Below are 24697 nucleotides of genomic sequence, written 5' to 3'. Positions count from 1 at the left end.
AGAACGGCAACAATAAATCCAATAACAACTCGTTATAATCGAAGTATGCAGAAGAGCATTTCCGAAAGCACATATCAAATCTTCAAGCAGATGGGCTACAGCAGCAGAAAATTCCAAAATTGGAAAAACGTTGCCTGATCTGATGAGCTTTGATGGTGGGGTCAGAATTTGGCTTAAAAAAGGCTTTTTATCAACAGTTCAGGCTGGTGGTGGTGTAATGGTGTGGGGAATATTTTTTGCATACTTTGGACCCCTTACTACCAATTGAGCATTATTTAAATGTCACAGCCTACCTGAGTATTGTTGCTGACCAGGATAACGTGCCATCTTACAAAGCTCAGATCATCTCAAACTAGTTTCTTGAACATGGCAATAAGTTCACTGTACTCAAATGGCCTCCACAGTTGCCAGATCTCAATCCAAAAGAGCACCTCTGAGATTCCTATTGAAGCAAAAGGATGTCCAATGTGGTATATATTCTAAACATGACTAAAACTAGATGAAAGTCAACTTGCAATGATGGAAGTTCACAGTGTACCTTTATTCCTTTTTTAAACATACTTTGGGAACAAAGAATAATTAGATCAATTCCTTTATGAATCGCACTGTCATGTTTAAAGGCAGAGCTGATGGACATGATCATGGCCTGAAACTGTGGGTAGACTGACTAATGAGCTGCCTTCATGCTGGGTCCCTACTGGTCACCTGCTGCGGTTACTGCTCTGACTAAACATGATGAAAACATTGCTCTGTTCCCTGCTTTGATCTCTCGCTCTGTTCTCTCTACGTTCTCTCAGTCCCTCATTCCTCTCTCGTTCTCATCCTACAATCTCTCTCTCACGCGCTTTGTTTACGCTCTGTCCCAGCTGGTTCTCTGCTCTCTTAGCTGGTCGCCGTAGGCTCAGGATAGAGAACATCTCTGACCATATGTATGAATCTGTCTGACAAAACAGCTGTGTGAGTTCCCCAGGCATGCTTCATGATATAAGATGCTAGCATCCTGTGCTGATTTTTCATATCATTAGTATTATTATTAAAAAATAAGGCAATAAAGAAGTATTGTTTAATTGTGCCCTGACCCATATGTAACTTCTGTATTAAGCAATTTTCCTGCCACTGGAGCATTTCAAAATTGTAATATTTTTGCAGTCAACACAGGCCAGCTGCTACGACAGTCATTGTGCCTCACCAGACCACTCTTATCAAGAGCCGACAGCACAGAATGAGTAAGAATGAGTTGCTCACAAAGGATGCATTGTTGTGTTCCAAAAAAGCCAGACGTTTCTGTGCCAAAGAAACATTACCATTTTCTAACTTCTTGCTGGCAATTGGATTTAAATGAGTCGTTTTTTGCTGCTGACCTCACAAAGCCATGGCGAGTCATTTTTGCAACTCGGTTTCAATAAATGCATTTTGCCTAGACTGGAAAGTAAGATTTAGTAGTATACAGTTGAGTGCATCTGACTCATATTACATTAGAGTATAATAGAAGACTAAATGTATCACTGCAGGTTTTCAACATTTTTGATTCTGTGCAAACTATCGCAAACATATTTATTCATGAATGAGTAAATGAGCCATCAAACCTTCTCCATTATGAAGTGAAATAAATCCATGCACTTACAAAACCTCTGTGCCAGAATACAAAGTCTTTTTTGTCGTTTTAATAGAAACACAAATATAATTTGGAATTGTTAGAATTAATATTGTGAATTTCTGTGTTTTAGCTTCTGAGAGAAGCTTTTGAGTTGTACGAGTTTTTTTATACTGTAGAGAGTGTGCTAAGTTATATGATAATTAAAATAAACCATATGAGTTGTTCAATAATTTTCATGAAGTTTCTCAAGTAACAGCAAACATGATCGGTAATTGCGTTTATAATAGTGCTGGGCAATGATTAATTGCGATTAATCACATCCAAAGTAATTTGTGTGTGTGTGTGTGTGTGTACATAATATATGTGTGTGTACTGTGTGTATTTATTATGTATATATAAAGAAACAAACACACAGTATATATTTTTTAAATATTTACATGTATTTGCATGTGTGTATATTTATATTCATATAATTTATATAATATAAAATATATATTTTATATATAAACGTAACAGTTTTCTTAAATATATACATGTGTGTGTATTTATAGATATATTATGGGCACAAAAACTTTTTGTATGCAATTAATCACAATTAATTGTTGCCCAGCACTAGTTTATAATGCATATTAGTTGTCATTATAATTTTAACCATTATGAAGCATGACTAGCATTCCCAGATTTGTCAATTAAAGCTTGAAACAAAAAAACAAACAAACAAAAAAAACAGGAATGACTAAATATGTATTCTAAAAACTAAACAGGACATCTGACACAGGACCTAAAAAAAAAAAAAATTAACAAATTTAAAAACAAATTAACACTACATGGACCATCAGATATGATGAATAAGACCCATTTATACTGTGACAACTAAAAATGTACATCATCTGAAAAGATTTACTTTCTATTCAGCTGACAACTGTAAATAAATCATTTTAATACCTACTGACCTACTGTACCTAACAACTAAACTTTCTAAAACAGCAACTAAGATGTGTGCAAATAAGTGTCTAGCTAATACAGTAACACAGCAACAGTATTAGTTATTATCTCCATGTCAAGACCTACTGATCCATGTGAGTGGATGTGTGGGATGCACTGGACTGCCATATTTTGGCACACTGAGTATCTTTTCATATGCTGCAAGCCTGCTGATGAAGCGAACTTATGGTATCATATATTTTGCAGTTCAGTGTGGAGAGGGTCGTCGCTGAAAACCGCTCAGCATGAAGTTCCAGTTTGAAGATCTATGACTCTTTAATTGATGACTCTCCTGAAACCCATTTGAAGGAGGAAATTACAGCAAATAGCTTTTCATTTTTAAAAAATGAAACCAAATGGATGCTTGATGATAATGTCCTCTTGGGGAACACAAGGGCGAAGACACGAGGTGAAATGAAAATAAGAGTTCTGCTTTTCAGTGCCTTTTATGCCAAAATGGGAATTGACTTTTTATTGAAAAGTTTTCTCTTTCCACAGCATGGTCATTAAGATAATGATCAAGGCCCTAAAACATTGCAAGATTGTTTAGAAAATATATCTTTGTGATTGCAGTGTTTTCTTCTTTCAAGATCAAGATATTCCAAATAAGCTGTCTCAGGCAATATATTCAATCTCAGCAAAGTTTTTAAAGACTTTAATGTGAACTAATGTGTGCTTAGTACAATTAGTCATTGATTTTTTTCTCCAGCATCTAATAGCTTTTGACCACACTGCAGTGTCTTTATCTCTAGTGCCTCAGAAATGCCTGCGCCGACCTAAAAGTGCCGGACGGGAGGCATTCAGACACCCAATTATTGAACTTTTCAACAAATAAAGCACAATCTTTCAGAGATGACTGACAGCAATGTGGGAAGTTGAAGAGCTAGACACAAAGACTATGTTCAGACTGCAGGCAAATCAGATTTTTTCTCAAATCAGATCTTTTCAAGCAGACTGTCCGCACTATTAATTGCAAGTGATTAAATCCGATTTGTGCGTCCAGACAAACAACTTATCAGCATGGGTTGCTTTGGTTACAACGTAGGCGTGCCCATGTTTTCGATGAAGCCTTCAAAGTAGATGTAGGAAAAATAAAGGTGCATCATATCAATCTTCAAATAAGCGCCCTGTCGAGTTGCGATGCAGAACTCCTCTGACACACGTCAAAAAAACTCGGCGACGGAGGAGACTGATATATATTCCGATGTCCTGTGCTGCCAGCTTCGGCTTCGTTTGAATATTGTATGAATACTTCTGCCATTTTCGTTACCATTTTTGACGTTATCGTTGTGTGTCATTTTAGGAGTGACGAAAAAGACAATTTGAAATCCATTATGAGCAGCCAGAGTGTCCAGACTGAGACTCATCTGTATCTAAATCTGATTGGAATCACATTTCAAACCGTCTCCATATGCAGTTTAAATCAGATTTGGAAAAATATGATTTCATGTTTGTTTTTTTTTTGCTGTCCAGAATTTCAAAAACCCATCTGGATATCTCAATATGAAATAGCTTTTGCTGACAGTCTGAACAAGGACAAATATTCACACTGAAGTTCCCAATGTAAAAATGCTGAGAAAATACATTCAAACCAGTGGCTCAAACTCATCTCCTGAAGGGCCACAGCCCTGCATTAACTTCAACTGAGTTAAACACACCTGAATAACTCATCAAGGCCATCTGGATTACTAGAAACTTCCAAGCAGGTGAGTTGGAGCTGGATTCGGTTAAATTCTGGGCTGTGGCTCTCCAGGAACTGATTTGAGACCACTGATTTAAACTATAACACATAAACCGTGAATGCTTTCTGTAAAATAAATAAAATGTAAATTGCAGAATTCTCTGTGAGTAACTACCCTGTCCATAATCCTGAAAAGAGATCCACCAATCAAATAAGCCACTGTTACCATGGAAACGAGAGTTGCTCAGTAGTGACCACACACTCCCAGTGATTTAATCAAGAGACTACACTTTTAGAAAGACTGAAATAGTAAAGTGAATGGGAAAAAACACATCTGAAACCAAGGACGCTTAAAAAAATGGACGTCCCTATTGCACTCTGTTATCCTCTGTATCTACAGCAGTTAGCTATGTCTGGGCTTTATCCCAGACATACTTGTGAAGTGCTGGAGTTGGCAGGCTTTCCCACACTGCACTGTTCTACTTGGAGCAACATGGGTCAGAAAGTCAGATTTTTCCATCAGATGTGTGAGGCCCTATGGTAGGAATAAAAGAATGTAGGGCAAAGAGTCGAAAGAGGGGGGTTTTTAGACAAGGGTAGCAGTTACAGTTAAATAGTAAATCAGTAGGGATTATGCAACAATAACTGAGGGTTTTCTTTTCTAATAGTAATATGCTAATATTAATACTATTAATATCAGGGATGTGTCCTCTGATGAGGCAGCACCTTCTGAAAATACTGAATGAGAAAAAAAATCATAGTATAAAAATAAAACAATGACAATATTACAAAATATAACATTAAAAAGTGTATAAATCAAAGAAACATTGTCCAGGGTTGCCAGGTTTTCACAACAAAACCCTTCCAATTGCTACTCAAAACTAGCCTTTTGAGGGGGTCACTGGTAAAAATCGCAATCAATCGGTAATTGAAAATTAATGGTAGAAAGTCACTTGAGAGGACGCAATTTCCTCCATCGTGATATTGGATATGAATGGTTATGATCAGCTGTGATTGGTTTATGCGATAAATCCCGCCTCTTGTGTTTGTGTGTGTTCCGTGTTCGCCAGTCAGTCTGAATGAAAAATATAATGCCATTAATGGAAAGACTAATTTAAAAAAGTAGGTAAACAGCTCACACACTTAGATACAACCACTTTTTGTCAAAATAAAACGGCATGAGAACATGATCTGTTGGAGTGAATAATCAGCTTGGCGAAATTTAAAGTAAATCTCAGTGTCTGACTAATATTTACCACGCTTGTTGACTGATGATCCGAAAAATTCTGAAATATTTAAAAGTTAACTAAATAGAATAGGTGAACATAAGTTCACAAATAAAATATATTGTTTAACTTGTTACTACCTTAAGTTATTATTTAAAAATAAATGTAAAATGCTTAAAAACACTAACTTGATGAGATTCATTGCAAATCTCTCATTATCTATTATTACCAAATCTTTTATCAACTTGTTTTCTTTCAATAAGCACAGAGTTTTTATTTCTTATTGGTTTAGTTGATCTGAGCTAACGCATGTTCATTTTTGAATGAATATTGGCAAAACTGTCCATAACTAGCTTTTTTTCACTTAACCCTTTAACTGTCACTCACATTTTTTAACATAGACGTGAAAAAGCACTTTCCAAACTTACATTTTTATAACTCATGAACAAAAACATTTTGTAATATAATTTTGAAGTACATTTTCAAGGTAATGCAATGTCTGATTTTAAAATGGTTTTCAAAGGATGAATTTTGAGATTTTAAGTTTTTAAGTGATATATAATTACTTTTGATTTCTAAAGTGTGATAGGCAATGAAGAAAGTCTTTTTGAGACAAAGGTCAGAACTCCTGTTATGATTTTTTGAGGTGCACTCTTGTCATAAATTAATCTATTACTTTTGCTATATAATGTGTAGAATGTGTAAGTCTTAGACCTTTCCAACAATATATAGTTTGATTAGATTAGGACTTATTTGTGATATGGTGAAGTTAACTTAGGTGTCCCGCTAACAGGACAGGTGACAGTTAAGAGGTTAAAAACTGAGGTGCATAAGCTCAGATTAAAGGCCTACAAATAATCAGTTTCAAAAATAAATACAAAAACTGTGCTTATCGGAAGAAAACAAGTTGCCAAAAAGATTGAATGCAAGATATGATGATAATATAGCATAATGAGAGATTTACAAGCAATTTATTTAAAAGGCCATTTTTGGCCGGGATCACCAAATTAGGTAATATCTCTTCAGCACAGCACAAGGGTTAAAAATGTTTGAACATTTGGCAGTCCAGTCAGATCATGTCAAGAGCAAGATGTTAAAAATCACAGCTGTTATTACTTCCCGGTTATCTATCACACAAAGCAGGTCACGTTGAGTGCATTGCATTGCAGTATAAGGTATTCCACACAGTCAGCTCTGTTATATACTTTATATTTGAGCAAATTTAGTAAGGTGTTCCAGAGGTTTTATGCATATGGAAAAATTACATTCTGTGTGCAGTACGTACTGCAGCAAAAACAGTATGGCAGTACGCTATTCTGCAATTGGCATGTTTTAGTAAAACTCCACAGAGAGGAATTGTATAGCCAGAATTCATCCACCAAGAAAAATAGGACGTTTTGAATTAAAATTCTGTAAATTAGCTTTATAGCACTAACAAATGAAATTCACGGTTTACAAATTTTTTTTTTTTTTTTACTCAATCCTTTATGTAAGAATTTCACATTCCTGCTTTTAAACCATCTGGAATACCTTGCCATGTAAACTTCCATTGTATGCACATTACTACAAATGTGTTTTCCATTTGTGCTTAAAAATGCTGGATGAGTCAGAATTCTTTTCAGCAAGCCCCAGATGCTGTTGAGAGATGTAGAGGTGGTATTTAATAATACATCCTAACAGTACAAAAGAGAGTCAAATTCACTTCCTCAAGGTGAGCTCAGCAGTAGCCTTATGAACTGTACAATGCTGCAGGAGCAGCCCATTCATTCTCTTGCTGTAAACCGAAGAACTGTGAACCCTACTTTTAAGGAACTGGGCTTGATATCTGAAATTATGATAAATGTGTTGGGTCTTGATGTCCAGGTCTTTGGGCTTGGAATGATGAACTCCGCTGAAACAAAGACCCAGAGGGATTTTGTTTGGCCATGGCCAACAATAGGGGACAAATAGTTCAGTTACAAAGGCTGATGTCATATCTCTTAATTTGACATATTTGTTAAAATAAATAAATAAACAACAACAACAATAATAATTAAAGCTGCAAGCAGCGATGAACGGGCCCTCGCACCCGGGCTCACCGCCGACCGGTGGCTTTAGGGAAACAGCGAACGGTGGGCACTATGCTTTTAACATAGTAAATTTAGGAGGAATATATCAAAGTCATTTAGATGTGCCAAACTTCATGCTGCCAGCTGGTGGCGCTATGCCTATAACTGAATATTGGCATGTAGACGTCTTCAGGTCAGCGCTTTTATCAAACATATGAAGTTTGGTGCAGATTGAACATGGTATGCTTGAGTTAGTGTAAGACAAGTCATTTCCTGTTGCCAGCTGGTGGCGCTATAATTGTAATGGAATATTGGCCTTTAGATGTGTTCAGGCCAGGACTCTTATCGAACATATGAAGTTTGGGGCAGATCGGACATTGTATGGCTGAGTTACAACAACTTCCTGTTTCATGGCATTAATAGGATGCATTAGCACTTAGAAAGTGTGTCTAGCATATTTAGCACAATATGGCATATTTTGCTGTGCTTTTAATAGACCATCACAGTGTTAAACATGTCACTTCCGGTTGCCAGCAGGTGGCGCTATGACTTTAACTGAATATGAGCATGTAGATATCTTCAGGCCAGGACTCTTATCAAACATGTGAAGTTTGGGGAAGATTGGACATTGTTTGCAGGAATTGCAACAACTTCCTGTTTCATGGCTTTAACAAGATGCTTTAGCACTTAGTAAGTGTTGCTAGCATGTTTGAGTGTGTTTTTAGCAAGTTTAGCACTCACTGGCTTATTTTTGTGTGTTGCTAATAGTGTATCACAGTGTTAAACATCACTTCCTGTTGACAGTAGGTGGCGCTATGACTATAATTGAATATTGTTATGTAAATGTGTTCAGACCAGGACTCTTATCAAACCTGTTAAGTTTGGGGCAGATTGGACATTGTATGCCTGAGTTACTGTAGCTTCCCGTTTCATTGCATTAATAACATGCTTTAGCACTTAGCTAAGTGTTGCTAACATGTTATAGCATGTTTCTAGCTTGTTGCTACCCTATTTAACACTTGTTGATATTTCTAAAATGTTGCGTTCATTACAGAGTGCAACATCTCACTTCCTGTTGCCAGCAGGTGGAGCTATGACTATAACTGAATATGGGCATGGGCATGTGTTCAGGCCAGGACTCTTATCAAACATGTTAAGCTTGGGGCATATTGGATATTGTATGCCTGAGTTACAGTAACTTCCTGTTTCATTGTATTATTAGCATGCTTTAGCATTTTAGCTAAGTGTTGCTAGCATGCTTTACTATGTTTGTAGCATGTTGAATATTAAGTTTGGGTCAGATTGGACATTGTATGCATGAGTTACAGCAATTTGTCTTTGTATTAATATCATGCTTTAGCTCTTAGCTAAGTGTTGCTAGCATGTTTTAACATGATTCTAGCATGATCCTAGCCTATTTAAAACTTGCTAACGCTTTTTAATATGTTGCTAGGAGTCCGTAACACCGTTAAACATGTCACTTCCTGTTGTCAGGAGGTGGCGCTATAACTATAACTGAATATGGGCATGTATATATCTTCAGACCAGGACTCTTATCAAACATGTGAAGTTTGGGGCAGATTGGACATTGTTTACATGAATTACAACAATTTCCTGTTTTATGTCTTTAACAACATGCTTTAGCATTAAGTAAGTGTTGCTAGCATGTTTGAGTGTGTTTTTAACTACTTTAGCACTCAATGGCTTTTTAGTGTGTTGATAATAGTGTATCACAGTGTTAAACATGTCACTTCCTGTTGACAGTAGGTGGCGCTATGACTATAACTGAATATAGGCACGTAGTGTTCAGGCTAGAACTCTTATCAAACATATTAAGTTTGGGGCAGATTGGACATTGTATGCCTGAGTTACAGTAACTTCCTGTTTCATTGCATTAAGAGCATGCTTTAGCATTTAGCTAAGTGTCGCTAACATGTTTTAGCATGTTTCTAGCATGTTGCTACCCTATTTAACACGTGTTGATATTTTTAAAATGTTGCTAGGCATCCACAACAGTATTAAACATGTGACTTGCTGTTGCCAGCAGGTGGCGCTATGACTATAACTGAATACGGGCATGGGCATGTGTTCAGTCCAGGACTCTTATCAAACATGTCAAGTTTGGGGCAGATTGGACATTGTATGCCCGAGTTAAAGTAACTTCCTGTTTTATAGTATTATTAGCATGCTTTAGCATATTAGCTAAGTGTTGTTAGCATGCTTTACTATGTTCGTAGCATGTTGAATATTAAATTTGGGTCAGATTGGACATTGTGTGCATGAGTTACAGCAATTTTCTTTTTCTTTGTATTAATAGCATGCATTAGCTCTTAGCTAAGTGTTGCTAGCATGTTGTAGCATGACTGTAGCATGTTGCTAGCCTATTTAAAACTTGCTAATGCTTTTTAATATGTTGCTAGGAGTCCGTAACAGTGTTAAACATGTCACTTCCTGTTGTCATCAGGTGGCGCTATGACTATAACTGAATATGGGCACTGACATGTGTTCAGGACCAGACTCTTATCACACCTGTGAAGTTTGAGGCAGATCGGACATTGTTTGCCTGAGTTACAGCCACTTCCTTTTTCATGGCGACACGTCAAATTTTGTCAGGCCGCCACGGACACGCCCCTCGATGAAAACTCAAAAGCTTCGCAATTTAACATCGCAAGGGCCTTATGATAACACTCAGCAAATTTGAAGATGATCGGATAAAAACTGTAGGAGGAGGTCGTTAAAGTACGAGGCCTGAAAATGGCAAAAACTGCACAAAAATCGTACAGGAAATTCGATATAACGGACTTCCTGTTGGGTTTAGGATGTTGTACCAGGAGACTTTTTTGTAGGTATTGGTGTGCTACACCTGTGTACCGAGTTTCGTACATGTACGTGAAACGCAGCTCGAGGCGCACTCCGTTGAAATTTTATAGGTGGCGCTATCGAGCCATTTTGCCACACCCACTTCTGAAAACCATATCAGATGTAAATTTTCACCAGGACTGATGCGTGTGCAAAGTTTCATGAGTTTTCGAGCATGTTTAGGCCCTCAAAAAGACTTTTTACTTTGGAGAAGAAGAAGAAGAAGAAGAAGAAGAAGAAGAATAAACAGAGCAATTCCAATAGGGTCCTCGCACTGCAGTGCTCGGGCCCTAATAATAATAATAATAATAATAATAATTGGTAATACACTAAAAGGCAAAAGCTTTTGAAGAGTAAGATTTTTTAAAGTTTTTTTTTTAAAGAAGCCTCTTCTGTTTACCAAGCCTGTATTTGTTTGATCCAATATATAGTAATATCAGTAATATTGTGAAATATTTTTACTATTTAAAATAACTTTCTTCTTTTTGAATATGTTTCAAAATGTAATTTATTCCTGTGATCAAAGCTACATTTTCAGCATCATTACTCCTGTCTTCAGCTGCTTAAGAAACATTTATTATTATTATTATTATTATTATTATCAATATAACAGTAATTTTGAGTATTTTTTGATCAACATTTATATAAATATAAATAAATAAATAAATATATATATATATATATATATATAAAATTTATTTTTATTTGCTTTAAATTGATCAAAAGTGATGATAAAGACATTTATAATGCTAAAAATTTTTCTTCTGAAGTTCTTCTGAACTTTCTGTTCATCAAATAAACCTGTAAAAATTCTACTGAGCTGTTTTCAACATAATAATAATAATAATAATCATAATAATAATAATAATAATAGTACTACTACTACTACTACTACAACTACTAATAATAATAACTGTTTTTTGAGCAGCAAATCAGAATATTATAATGATTTCTGAAGGATCATTTGACTGGAGTAATGATGCTAAAAATTCAGCTTTGAAATCACAGGAATAAATTTTAAAATACATTTTAAAATATATTCAAATAGAAAACAAAATTTTACTGTTTTTTTTTTTCTCTAATTTGGATCAAATAAATTCAGGCTTGGTGAGTAGATAAGACTTCATTAAAAAACATTAAAATTCTTACTGTTCAAAATTTTTTGGCTGGTACTTAACAATAAGGTCTCATTTACATTTACATTAGGTAATGCGCTAGCTAATATGAAACAAAAAATCAGCAATACATTTCTTGCAGCATTTATTATTTATTATCAATGTTAATGTGAGTTAAAAAATGCTCATTCATGTTAGTTCACAGTGCATTAACGTTAACCGATAAAACGTGATTTTAAAAATGCTTTAGTAAATGTTGAAATTAACAGTAGCTAAGCTTTAAATCAATTTTTTTTAATCAAAAGATATTCTTATCTTTTGTTTTTGAATACCAGTATTTTGCATTCCAAACATTCCTTTTGGCATTAATTGTAATAATCAGTGAGATTTTCATACAAGATCCTTTTCAAACTGTTGCTCTTCCATTAAAGTACTTGACCAGAGAAAACTGGCTGTAAAAACTGGCTGTCTACTTGCATTATGTTATGAATTGCATACAACACATTTAGGAACAAACAGATTTTGCATTTGCTGAAGAAAATGTAAGTGGTGCTTGAAAATTTGCCATGGATGTTCTGGTTGGTTGCCAAGGCATTGCTATGCAGTTGCTATGGTGTTCTGAGAGGTTTCATCACATTGCTATGCAGTTCCTCTGGTGTTCTAGGTGATCCTAGGTGGTTATTTATTGACCCAAGACGGATTGCATCCACAAGCCTTTATAATATCCTGCTCTCTATAATCTGAAGTCCAAGTGTTTAAAAGAGAAGTCCACTTCCAGAACAAAAATTTACAGATAATGTACTCACTCACCCCCTTGTCATCCAAGATGTTCATGTCTTTCTTTCTTCAGTCGTAAAGAAATTATTTTTTGAGGAAAACATTTCAGCATTTTTCTTCATATAATGGACTGCTATGGTGCCCAGAGTTTGAACTTCCAAAATGCGGCTTAAATGATCCCAAATGCGGTTGTAAACGATCCCAGCTGAGGAAGACGGGTCTTATCTAGCAAAACAATTGGTTATTTTCATAAAAATAATACAATTTATATACTTTAAAATGTCAAACGCTCATCTTGTCTTACTCTGCTTGAACTCTGTTTTTTCCGGTTCTTGACAGTTAGGGTATGTCAAAAAACTCCCATGTCATGTTCTCCCTCAACTTCAAAATCGTACTGTATCACCTTTTACCTTTTTTGTTAAGGTTGTTTGATCTTTTTTTGCATGTTCACTTTGCAAAGACTGGGTCGGTACTTTTGCAGCGATGTAGGATGATTTTGAAATGATTTCTGAAGTTAAGAGAGAAAATATTATTGGAGTTTTTTGACATACCCTGACTGTCTTGAGGCAGAATACACAGAGTTTAGGCAGAGCAAGACAAGATGAGCGTTTGAGATTAAAAAGTATTTATATAGTTTTTTTTTTTTAATGAAAATAACCAATTGTTTCGCTAGATAAGACCCTTCTTCCTCGTCTGGGATCATTTACAACCGCATTTGGGATCGTTTGAAGCCACATTTAAACTGCATTTTGGAAGTTCAAACTCGGGGCACCATATCAGTCCATTATATGGAGAAAAATCCTGAAATGTTTTCCTCAAAAAACATAATTTCTTTAAGACTGAAGAAAGAAAGACACGAACATCTTAGATGACAAGGGGGTGAGTACATTTTCTGTAAATTTTTGTTCTAGAAGTGGACTTCTCCTTTAAAAAATAACAATCTGAGGTATCTTTCATAATCATAGTAGAAACAAAGCTGAACAAATTGCACACCAAAAGTCAATATTTAAAGTAAAGGGTTTGCTCAGATACTTAAGTAGGAGTAATAATAACACTTACGTTAGTAAACACATATAATGATGTGTGAAATCTGGAATCTGGATTCAAACACTTGTGTAATGTTTGTTTCAGGCCTTCAAATGACTATAATCTAAACACTGAGGCCAAAGCCAAAATTACATTTGCAGTAGGTGCTGTTGTGGTTTGCCAGCAGCATGGATTATTGCTTTGAGGACTTCTGTTCTTGTTTTGGTGTTGCAGCCCTGGAGTGGCCAGTTGCGTTACTGAGGGACTGTCTTCGTGATGGCTTGAGGATGATTGTGATGGACCAAGACTGAAAATTGAACCAGAAGGAAAAAAATGACACTTTAGTAATTCTCTCTCTCTTTGCCTCTCTTTCTTTATCTCGTTTCTCAGACTCACTACGGTGATGGAGAGTATATTATTAGACAAGGCGCCAGAGGGGACACATTCTTTATCATTAGCAAGGGAAAGGTAAGATCTTTTCCACCACAGAGACAAAATACCACTACGATTGCATGCATGAACAACTTTTGAAGAAAAGTTTCTTCCCTGTCATCATTTACTCGCCCTCATGTCATTCCAAACCTGTATGCAGTTTTTTTTTTTTTCTCCAAAAGTTTTCTCCAAAAGATCTCCAAAAGTTTTGAAGGATCTTCATGCAGCACTTTCACATACTACAACAGAGTACTTCATTATGTCTGTCATGCTTCAAAAAAAGGGCAGAAACCACTGTAAAAAGTATCTTAAAAAGAAGTACATGTGAGCTGTATGCTGTATTCCAGATCTTCAAAACAGTAAGATTTTTAATGTTTTTTTTTTTTAAAAAGTCTCTTCTGCTCACCAAGCCTGCATTTATTTGATCCAAAGTACAGCAAAAATAGTACAATTTTGAAATATTTTTACTTTATTTTTATTTTTGCTTTGCATTTGAATATATTTCAAAATGTAATTTATTCCTGTGATTTCAAAGCTGAATTTTTAGCATCATTACTCCAGTCACATGATCCTTCAGAGATCGTTGTAATATTCTGATTTGCTGCACAAAAAAAAACAACAACCAAAAAAAATTATACTAACTCCAAGCTTTTGAATGGTATCGTGTATAATGTTACAAAAGCTATTTCAAATAAATACTGATCTTTGGATCTTTCTTTTCATCAAAGAATCCAGAAAAACTGTCTCAACTTCTCAAGTGTTTTAAATAATAATAATAATAATAATAATAATAAAAATAATAAATGTTTCTTGAACGGCAAATCAGCATATTAGAATGATTTCTGAAGGATCATGTGACACCGAAGACTGGAGTAATGATGCTGAAAATTTAGCTTTGGTCACAGGAATAAATCACATTTTAAAATATATTTAAATAGAAAGCATTTATTTTAAATAGTAAAAATATTTCACAATATTACTGCTTTTGCAGTATTTTGGATTAAATAAATGTCGGCTTGGTAAGCAGAAGAGGCTTCTTTAAAAAACATTAAAAATCATACTGTTCAAAAACTTTTGACTGTTAGCGTACATTATCTTACATTACATTATCTTAAAGAACTTTACATCATTATTCACTCACAAGCTTCCCCTCTAATAAAGGAATTATTTATAAAGTTGAATGGACTACAAAAATTGTAATTGGATGAAAACTTTATTAATCAATAGTCTGTCCTGTAATAGTTTGTGTGAAAGGGAATAAAAGTTGTTAGGGTTTTACCACCACTAGTGTTCATTTCAGCTGAAAACTGCAGAGAATTGTATATATGAAGCACTTTTTTTCCATTAACCTTTTTGATTTGAGAGCTACAGAGAAGGGGAAGAAGTTAAGTGAGTAGTAAATTTCAGTCTCTTCCTCCCACAAAGCTGTTGACTGACTTTATAAGACTTGGAATATAACCCATACAGATTATTTTGCTGTTATGGATTTTATTGTGTTTCTGAAGATTGACAGACGTGGTCACTATGAAAGAAAAGAGCTGTCTGTCCTTTGAAGTTCTTCCTTCAAAATGTTAATTTTTTTGTGAACTATCCATTAGTAGATTTTAAAGAGCCCTTAATCCGAAAACACCCTCGCTATTATTGCTATATCATTTAGTATCCTCAGTGCCAACTAATAAGAAATGTAAATGCTAAATAATTGATCATTTAGGAACAAATCAGAAGATTATTCAAAGGATAGTCCACCCAGAAAAGAAAATTCTGTCATTAATTATCCACCCTCATGTCGTTCCAAACCGGTAACACCTTCGTTCCTCTTTGGGACACAAATTAAGATATCTTTGATAAAATCTGAGAATTTTCTGACCCTGCATAGACAGCAACGCAATGCTCAAGGTCCAGAAAGGTAGCAAGGACATCATTAAAATAGTGGTTCAACCCTGATGTAATGAAGCTACAAGAATACAGAGAAAACAAAAATAACTTTATTTAACAATTTCTGGTCTTCCGTGTCAGTGTCCGCCACCATTCACAAGAGTACCACAACACATGACGCAGGAGCCGGTGTACTGACGTACAAACAGAGGAATGCAAACTGCACATAAAACAGTCTTCATAAACATGTCTGAAGATTTCGACAGAGAGGATGACTTGCATTTTTTTGCCTAGCCTTACTTATTTAAACCAGAATTTGCAGACGATGAACTAAGAGAGTTGGATGTTCTACATCAGACATATGCTCTGTGGTGCTCTCGTCAATGCGCGTCGGAGACACGGAAGACATTGTTGAATCAAGTCGTTATTTATTTATTTATTTTTTTTGTGCACAAAATGCTTCATAACATAATGGTTGAACCACTGATGTCACATATACTACTTTAACAATGTCCTTACTACATTTCTGGGCCTTGAGCCAGTCAAGGTTTCAGTTGTGTTACTGTTTGTGCAGGTCAGAAAGCTCTCGGATTTGATCAAAAATATCTTAATTTGTGTTCCAAAGATGAACGGAGGTCTCCCGAGTTTGGAATGACATAAGGGTGAGTAATTGATGACAGAAAGTCTTCTTTAATAATCAATTATCTGTACTTACAGGTAAACGTTACTCGAGAAGATCCACCCAATGGGACCCCTGTCTATCTGCGGGCGTTAGGTAAAGGAGACTGGTTTGGAGAAAAAGCCCTTCAAGGGTAAGAAATTTTTGCACACTACTTACAGCGCTGCAATCGCAGCTGGCCGCTGTCCATGTTTACGAAAGCAAGCATTGACATCAATTATGTGCTCGATGGATCGTTTGCTGCAGGGACAGCCTAATGGGCTGTTAACTGAGGAAAATCAAATGCACATCCAAACAAAGCATCTGTTTTGACTTGTGTTCAACTCGCTACGGGAATACTTTAGAAAGCATTTGAACTTAACACGAAAACAAAATGCTTCCTAAATGCACAGTCCTGATTCATGTTGAAATAAATCATAATAATCAACTTGCTCCACCTCTGAAGCAGCTTACTTTTCCAAATCACAGATACCTCTTATTTGTGAAGTCTTCCTCTACATTTTTTCTTCTGCTTCACTTGGTAATATTTCACATTATGGAAGTGAGCTGTGAACTGCGTTTCATTTGGCTTTTAACCTGATTTGAAATGGGCTTATATGAAAATGCCTGTCATATTTGAGGCTTTATTTGCAAGGGTACCATCTAATGGACTGGGAGTAGAGCTAATTTGAAAAGAAGATGAGACCGGTTGTGTCAGAACAGTCAGATGCACATCTAGTCCTCCCCACCTCATATTTCTCACAGAGCCGACCAGTTATGAACATCATCCTCCGCTCTATTTCCATATTCTTGCACAATCCCACTGCTGCTGATTCAATAGAGGCCAAATGCAGGCACCTTCACTCAGCTTCCATTATGGCTTTCGATTTGTGTTTCAAGTGAGTTATTCCTGCTGAGCAAAGAGATGCTTTTTAGATGTAATTTACACATTTATTTCCACATGGTTGTTTTAGTTTTGAAACTTTTTGAACATCTGTTGCAAGGGACGCTGATAGAACGTATGCAGTGGGGACCCCTAGTGGAGAGCAGAGGAAGTGTTAGAGCATTAATGGTCGTGGATGTGACAAACAACAATCTATTTTATTGTTATTGTTGGGCAATTACCCTAATGAATAGTAGTAAACACAGTAAATGATTTCTACAATGTTTTTTTTTCCCATTTAACAAGCATGCATCAATGCACTTGGCTGCTGTTGCACAGCTGTGTTGCGATATTGAGCTTGTCATCGACCCTGAAAAAAAGGGCAAGCTGCTAATGGACCGAAATAAAGAGCCTGCAGATTTCCGTGCTGGGAAAATTAATATTTGTTAGGATTAACTTGAATGAGAGAGTGGTAGGATATGTTACGACCGCAGGACTCATGGGACGAGAGCTCTTGATGAAATCTTGGCTCAAGGAAGACATACTTTCTTTGCTTTTGATCTCCAACGTTCAAGAAGTCTAAAACAGAAGTGCCTCTGGTTCAGTACACTATGCCATCCTTCAATGCACAAGTGAAATGAAATATTGTTTCTGAGCTTTCTGATATCAAAAGTACAGATATAGCTGAGAAACTAATCTAGACTTTTTTTTTTTTTTTAGCTTTAGCTTGAGTGTTTGGTCTCAAATGACTCTTGAATTTCAGCTTTTTCATTGTTTCTACAGCCAGTAATTCACATCAAAAAACAATTTTGGTCACAAAAAAAACATATTCGACTAACCATGTGACATTTTACAAATGTAAAGCTAACAATAAACAGTACTTTCACTGCATTTATTAATCTTGGATGATGTCATTTTTAATACATGTATACATTTTAACATTTAAAATGCTATAAATTAACATTAATCTATCATAAACATACAATAGTATATTTATAAGTTAACTTAAAAATAAACTATTAGTAATGTTAATTTAAATAATTATTTAATTCTGTTTTTGATTGCATTGATAGTATCTAATTACCAGTTTTATTAGCTACAATATATGTAGACTATTATTAAATTTAAGCACAATCTATTTTTACTATAGGAAATATTATAAGGGCAAGGTTTTATCATTGCATGTGCATTTTTTTAATCGGCTGTATATTTATAGTTATACGCTGAGTGATCTATTGATCAATTGTTACTGTTTCTATTCACAATGCCACCTAGTTAGATGGCTCTCGCTTTGATCTGAGCCCAAGGACAACCAAGCTGATGAGTTGTAATATGCTGTGTAGTGTATTAGTTTTCGCCTGAAGAGGTGTTACTCCTACAAATGTGTGTTCTTGATCTTCATGTCTTTGATCTCACCTCTCACTCTCAGCTTTAATTAGTACACAATCTTGCGTTTGTGTTTTGGTTGTTGTTTGTTTAGTTTTTCTCCTTTCTGAATGCTAGTATGTTTAGCAAATCAATCAGTGCTTTGTTGAAGTGGATCAAGTCAGTCTTTCATCTTAAACAATATTTTTATGCCGTTCTGAGTCGTGTTTGTGTGCTATGGGAGCTGCCTGGGATTTGACTAAGTAACAGGCATAACAATAGCTGTGGTCTTGTGGATTAAAGGCTGTCCACTGCTTTGATGTGCAACAGCTTGTATGCTAAGTAAACTTTCATGTCCCTCTTAAGCAAAACACCTTGTTGAGTCAAAACAATTCATTTGCTGCCAGTTAAGGAGATGTTGACCAGACCTAGAATAATTGTCTTCTTCTGAAGTTTACACACCGGAAGGGATGTATGCAAACACACTCAGATCAAGGACCACTGTTTGGGTGGATCTAATGAAAACATGTCTGGGTCACATTACCAAAATCACCTTAGAGTCAAATGAAATTAGGCCTATTTAAAGATCATTAAGACATTTTAATGTGACATTATTTTCATGGCAATCAAGCATTTCCTTATCCCAAATTACCACATTTATTATTTATTCTCAAAGGCGATTCTCATTACGTTTTTAATACTTTAATTACAATAGAAGTTTTACAGTTTATTGAAAATGCTATTTAATAGAACAACATATACAACCATGTATAAATACACTTGTACAATTGCGAGTTATAAAGTCCAGTTATAAGGGGAAAAAAGACTGAAATTTTTCCAGAATTGCAATTCTGATTTAATAACTCACAATTTAAGTTTTTTTTTTTTTTTTTAGATTTGTGGGATATAATTTTGAAATTGTGAGAAATAAAGTTTGTATAAGTTTATATAAAGTGAGTTTATATCTGACAATTCTGACTTTATATCTCAGAATTTTAAATTTATATCCCGCAATTCTAACTTTATATCTTACAATTCTGACTTTATAACTCGCAATTCAGATTCAAAAATCTAAATTGTTACCTTTTTTTAAAAAAAAATATTCAGTGGTGGAAACGGCTTCCATAACAATTCATTTTCACTTACAATACACCATACAAAGTGGGTTTATTGGAAGCTCTTTTGGTAAGAATGCATCTGAAAAGACATTTATGTAAATTTAAATTTCCCAGAAAATTAAAAGCATTGCTATATCAGAGCTATTTCCTTGTCAGCTAAATCTCAGCTATACTTTAATGTTAATTACCACATAAAGCTTTAGTTCACTCAAAAATAAAACTTTTATTTTCATTTACCCATATATTGTTCAAACTCTGTATTAATTTCCTTTTGCTTTGAACACAAACTGATAATATTCACATTGCTTTTTTACATATATGAAAAACATACAATGAACAAGGGCTATCGTGCATTTATTTTTGAGTGCACTAACCTATAATTACAGTGCTACATTGAAGACATCTCATGCACCACAAGCGGAACGTTAACCTTGGTTTCGGTTTCTCTGAGAACCTCTCGTTGTGTCACTTTATCCTGTTATTCTTCCAGCTTGATTGACGGCTCAGACCTTTCTTTCATAAAGCTCCCCCCACACTTGCTGTCATATAGGCTCACTACATCCAGACTTTGACTGACAGCTGAAACATGTTTGCGCTGGCTGGTTTTAACCTCTCTCTGTCTTTCTTTGACTCTATCCTCACCTAATGCTGTCACAGCATTCAAAGACATCCCTCTGCTTCTGAAGTGTGGTGTGGTAATTGAAGGATGTTTCCTGGTACTGGACTTTCTTAGTGGCAGTTTTATCCTCATGTGCGATTGATGTGATAAGTGTAGCTGTGATGTGAATTGCAGAAGACTGATGTAATAATCACTTTAGGTGTTATAATTGGACCTTATTCGCAAGAGCTGTGGCACCTCTGATATGTTCGGTCTCAATGGGAGTTATCTTTTTCACAGTTGTGCCGGGAAACATCATATCTAATGAGAGCCAGTTTGAGGCAGTTGAATTCCAGCACATGCAAATGGGTCTCAAGACAGCGGACACTAATGACACCCTAAACATAGACTTGTCCACTGGAAAGTGAAGAATATTCACAACTGCATGGTGCTAATTGGAGACCCACATGTCAAAGTCGAGGATGAGGGTGGCGTGTCACAGCTTTTGTCCTTGTATTGTACAAAGGTCATATTTGAAATGTTCAGAAACATTGGAAACTGGAAACATTTTACCTTTATGATTTATTTTGTCTCTTTTCAAATGCATAAAAGCAAAAACATTGCACCAATCCATCATAAAAATAAAAGCCAAATTACTGGCTTTTTAAGGTAATTGCACATAAGTGGTTTACTGTCTGCAGCTGGTTTTCTTGATGTCCTTGTAATGTGTTGTAAAGTTGCTGAACAAATCTGCAATTTAAAGAACAATCAATGTAATTGTAAAGATGCACCATGATTTTTGCTCCTTGTTTGAGTGGTTCCTGCCTGTTTAAAACTCTCTGGCACAATGCAAGGGTGTTGTGGGTGGCTGTCAGGGAATTGTTACGCAGTTGCAAGTGGTCTTAGTGGTTTTCGTGTGTTGCAGGTGCCATGGAATTTAACGAACTGCATGATTTGAGGTAAAATTCATGTCCTTAGCATAAACAGGATGAGTTCTACCCTAAAGTTTAAAGGGAACCCCAGGTAGACTTGTATGGCATTATATACTGTAACATAAATTATATATCTTACTTAACTATGTAGTAGAAAACCCATGAAAAAATGTATGTTATTTAAAAAAAAGACGCATTGTTTTATACATATTTTAGAATATGGTGGGCACCATTGTTTTGATGACATCAAATGGTTTTGTAAGCTACTGGTGCTATCTGTTGCTAATTAACACATCTCGGAACGTAAAATACTACTATGATGACCACAGCTACTGAAAAAGCTAACAGGTGGTGATGGATATAAGCGTAGGCTTAAACCAAATGCTGCACCATCGATTTTTTTCCCCACAAGAAGTCTAAACACTCCCAGATATTAAGTGACATCCCAGCTGAGAAACTGTTTTAGTGGCTGCGGCGTCATGACAAGGTTTGACATGTTTATATCCTGCCAGGATGGCATCTAGCGTTTCATGTCTCGGCTGTTTAGTAGCTGTGGCCTACTAAAATCCTCAAAGGCATCAGGGATGAAGTGAATAGAACAAAGACGCAGATTTTTAGGAAGTTTTATTCGACTACAAGCATCTTGCCATTCTTTTCTCCTTTTCTTATCTCTAGAAAAGCAGTGAAGACTTACATCCCTTCTCTTGTTGCCCTTTGACTGAAAATTACAACCAAAAGCCGCACAATGTGGCATTGTATCACTGTTTTATTTTCTGAGTTGTGTATTCTCAGTTGTGTTGCGGTAAAAATAGCAATAGCCCCCCCTTATCCAAAATATGTATAAAACGATGTAGATTTTTAAATAACGTAAATCTTTCATGTAATTCATGATTTCATGTATCATTTAAGTTATATTAAGCCATAAAAGTCTTAATACTCAGGATTCCCTTTAATACTTGTAGTTTGGGTTTGTTCAAAAAGCATGATCAATAATACTAGCCTGCTTTAGTATACAGCAGTTTTAATGTCTTGTGATTTTTCAACACAGTCTCAGTGGAAAATCATGACTCTACCTGCACTTTTAAAAAAAACTCAAATTTCACCTATACTCAATATCAACAACTTGATAAACAGGCTCGGAGACTTGGAGTGTCAAGGTAAGATGGCATGGTCATATATGCAAATGTGTTTTTATTTCTTGTTGGCTTTTGTTGACATCTGTTTTAGGGTTGAGTTTGGTGTAGGTATTGCGTTATTGTTCAAAACACTTTTACCATAGTGCAAACTAATACATTTTAATGTTTGCATCACAAACCCAGCTCCATATATGTGCCTTTTCTGATGTGGTAAACATGCTCAGTAGTTCACCCGGTACAGCACTGCACTTGCGGTTTTTATTTCTTGTTGGCTTTTGTTAACATCTGTTTTAGGATTGAGTTTAATGTAGGTACTACGTTATTGTCAAACTTAATAGAGCATTAATCTTTTAGCACCACTCACCGGAGATTTCATTTCCGAACTGGCACAATATGCACAGCAACCAACACCATAAAACGTTGCCAGATTGTTTTGGATAAAATTGAACAAGCTTTAAACTCCACTCACTGAACATTTCAGTTTGAATGTGGCATTTCATTTGCAGAAATGTCACCACATGCACGTTTTTCCAGTGAGCCCGGGTTAACAGTTAAGAGGCACTTCCTGTTTGTGTGTGAAGGCAATCAGCCTTCCCACCTGGTTATTGTAAACTGGCATTGTGCAGCTGCTTGGAGCTGTCATTTGGAAATCTGGTCAACACACACAAAACATACACATGCAGGGCTGTGTTGAAGTTCAGGCCATCCACAAAGAGACCAGTCTATGCCTTCATCCTTCTTGTAGACCTGGACTTCACTTCCTGTGGATGTTTGTCACACTGCAGTGGGGAAGACTTCAGTGACACAGAGGGCAACCATTCTATGTAATGCCACAGATGCTGTTGTGTGCCACGTGTGTTTGTGTTATGAGAAACCTTACAGCGAGATAAATGTTTTGGTTACGCTGTGCCACGTGGTGAAAAATGCTGTAAAATAATAATGGATGATGATTAACACTGCTCCATTTGTCACTGATTAGGATGAATTATGTTGTATGGATGCAAATTTTTCTGAAATGGTATAATGGATCTTGATTTGTTGTTTTCCTCTTATTAAGTACATTTACATACACAATTATTAACAAGCTTGAGTGAGTCTTTTTAGTAGATTAAATTATGCGAAGGATTAAATCGCACACTGTTTCTGACTTTTTGAGCTACTGCTCTATATGGTCTTAGCCCGACTTTACAAAAATTGGACTGGTATGATTTCAGTCAGGCTAAAATGTTACATGACACTGTAACATTTTTACTTCAATCAAAATCAAACTTTGAAATTATGTGTAAACAAACTTATTGATTGCATAATGGTGGTATATAATTTTGTATTGCAGTAACTGTATGTCACAAAATAGTATTTCTGATTGGAATTCAACCAAAATGTCTCTATATTAAATTACCATCACATTTCATTTTGTTCACAAACCAAAAAAGATGAATATTCATAACATATGAATGATAAATTTCAGTTTATGTGACACTTCAAAACCATAAAACAAATATTATATAATATACTCGACAATTCCATAGTTCCAACTGCAAAATCTGGTTGAATAAGCCACAGTCAAGCAAATATATAAAGTCATTCTTCTATATGAAAACCCTTGGCCATAGAACAGAATGATTAATAAAAAAATAAAAATATAATGTAGCAAGCTGCACATAAACAAACTAATTTATTAGACAGTACTTGGCCCTGGACCACAAAACCAGTCATAAGTAGCACTGGTATATTTCACTTAAAAAAAAAAAAATGTTGAGTCAACTTGAAATAATTTGTTACCCCGCTGCCTTAAAATTTTTAAGTTTAGTCAGCTCAAATAAGTTTAGTCAACTTGAAATGTTAAGTTGTACTAAGTGACTACTTAGGTATTTGTGTTGACTAAACTTACAATTTTAAGGCAGCGGGGTAACAAATTATTTTAAGTTGAAACCTCAATTTGTTTTTTACAGTGTTGTAGCAATAGCCAACAAAACGTTGTATGGGCCAAAATAATCTTTTTTTTTTTAATGCGAAAAATCATTTCCATGTTCGCGTTCCATGAAGATATTTTGGAAATTTCCTGCTGTAAATATATCAAAACAAGTAATATGCATAGCTAAAAACTTAATATGGACAACTTTAAAGGTGATTTTCTCAATATTTAGATTTTTTTTTGCGCCCTTAGATTCCAGATTTTTAAATAGACGTATCTCAGTCAAACTATACATCAGAGGAAAGCTTTTTTATTTTTTTAAAGCTTATTTATTTATCTTTTAGATTATAAATCTCAGTTTCAAAAAATGTACTCTTATGACTGGTTTTGTGGTCCATGGTTACATATGTTCCCTTTTCCTTTTCTCCTGTAATAAAATGATATCATATTGTGTAATTCATCAAAAATGAAT

At 35.3% G+C, this 24697-nt stretch overlaps 1 protein-coding gene across 2 annotated transcripts in view; it reads left to right on the top strand.

Moving 5' to 3' along the window:
• prkg1b (protein kinase cGMP-dependent 1b) overlaps positions 1-24697 on the top strand; it is a 174679-nt gene that overhangs the window by 120644 nt on the left and 29338 nt on the right. For both annotated transcript variants that reach the window (XM_051124320.1, XM_051124319.1), the window contains exons 6-7: positions 13704-13781; positions 16338-16432. In XM_051124320.1, coding sequence (XP_050980277.1) covers positions 13704-13781; positions 16338-16432 — 173 coding nt within the window. The remainder of the gene's footprint in view (positions 1-13703; positions 13782-16337; positions 16433-24697) is intronic.

The sequence above is a fragment of the Labeo rohita genome, chromosome 12, assembly GCF_022985175.1.
Source record: "Labeo rohita strain BAU-BD-2019 chromosome 12, IGBB_LRoh.1.0, whole genome shotgun sequence".
NCBI lineage: Eukaryota > Metazoa > Chordata > Actinopteri > Cypriniformes > Cyprinidae > Labeo > Labeo rohita.
The sequence above is the reverse complement of the archived record's forward strand: the minus strand, read 5'-3'. Positions and strand labels throughout refer to the sequence as shown.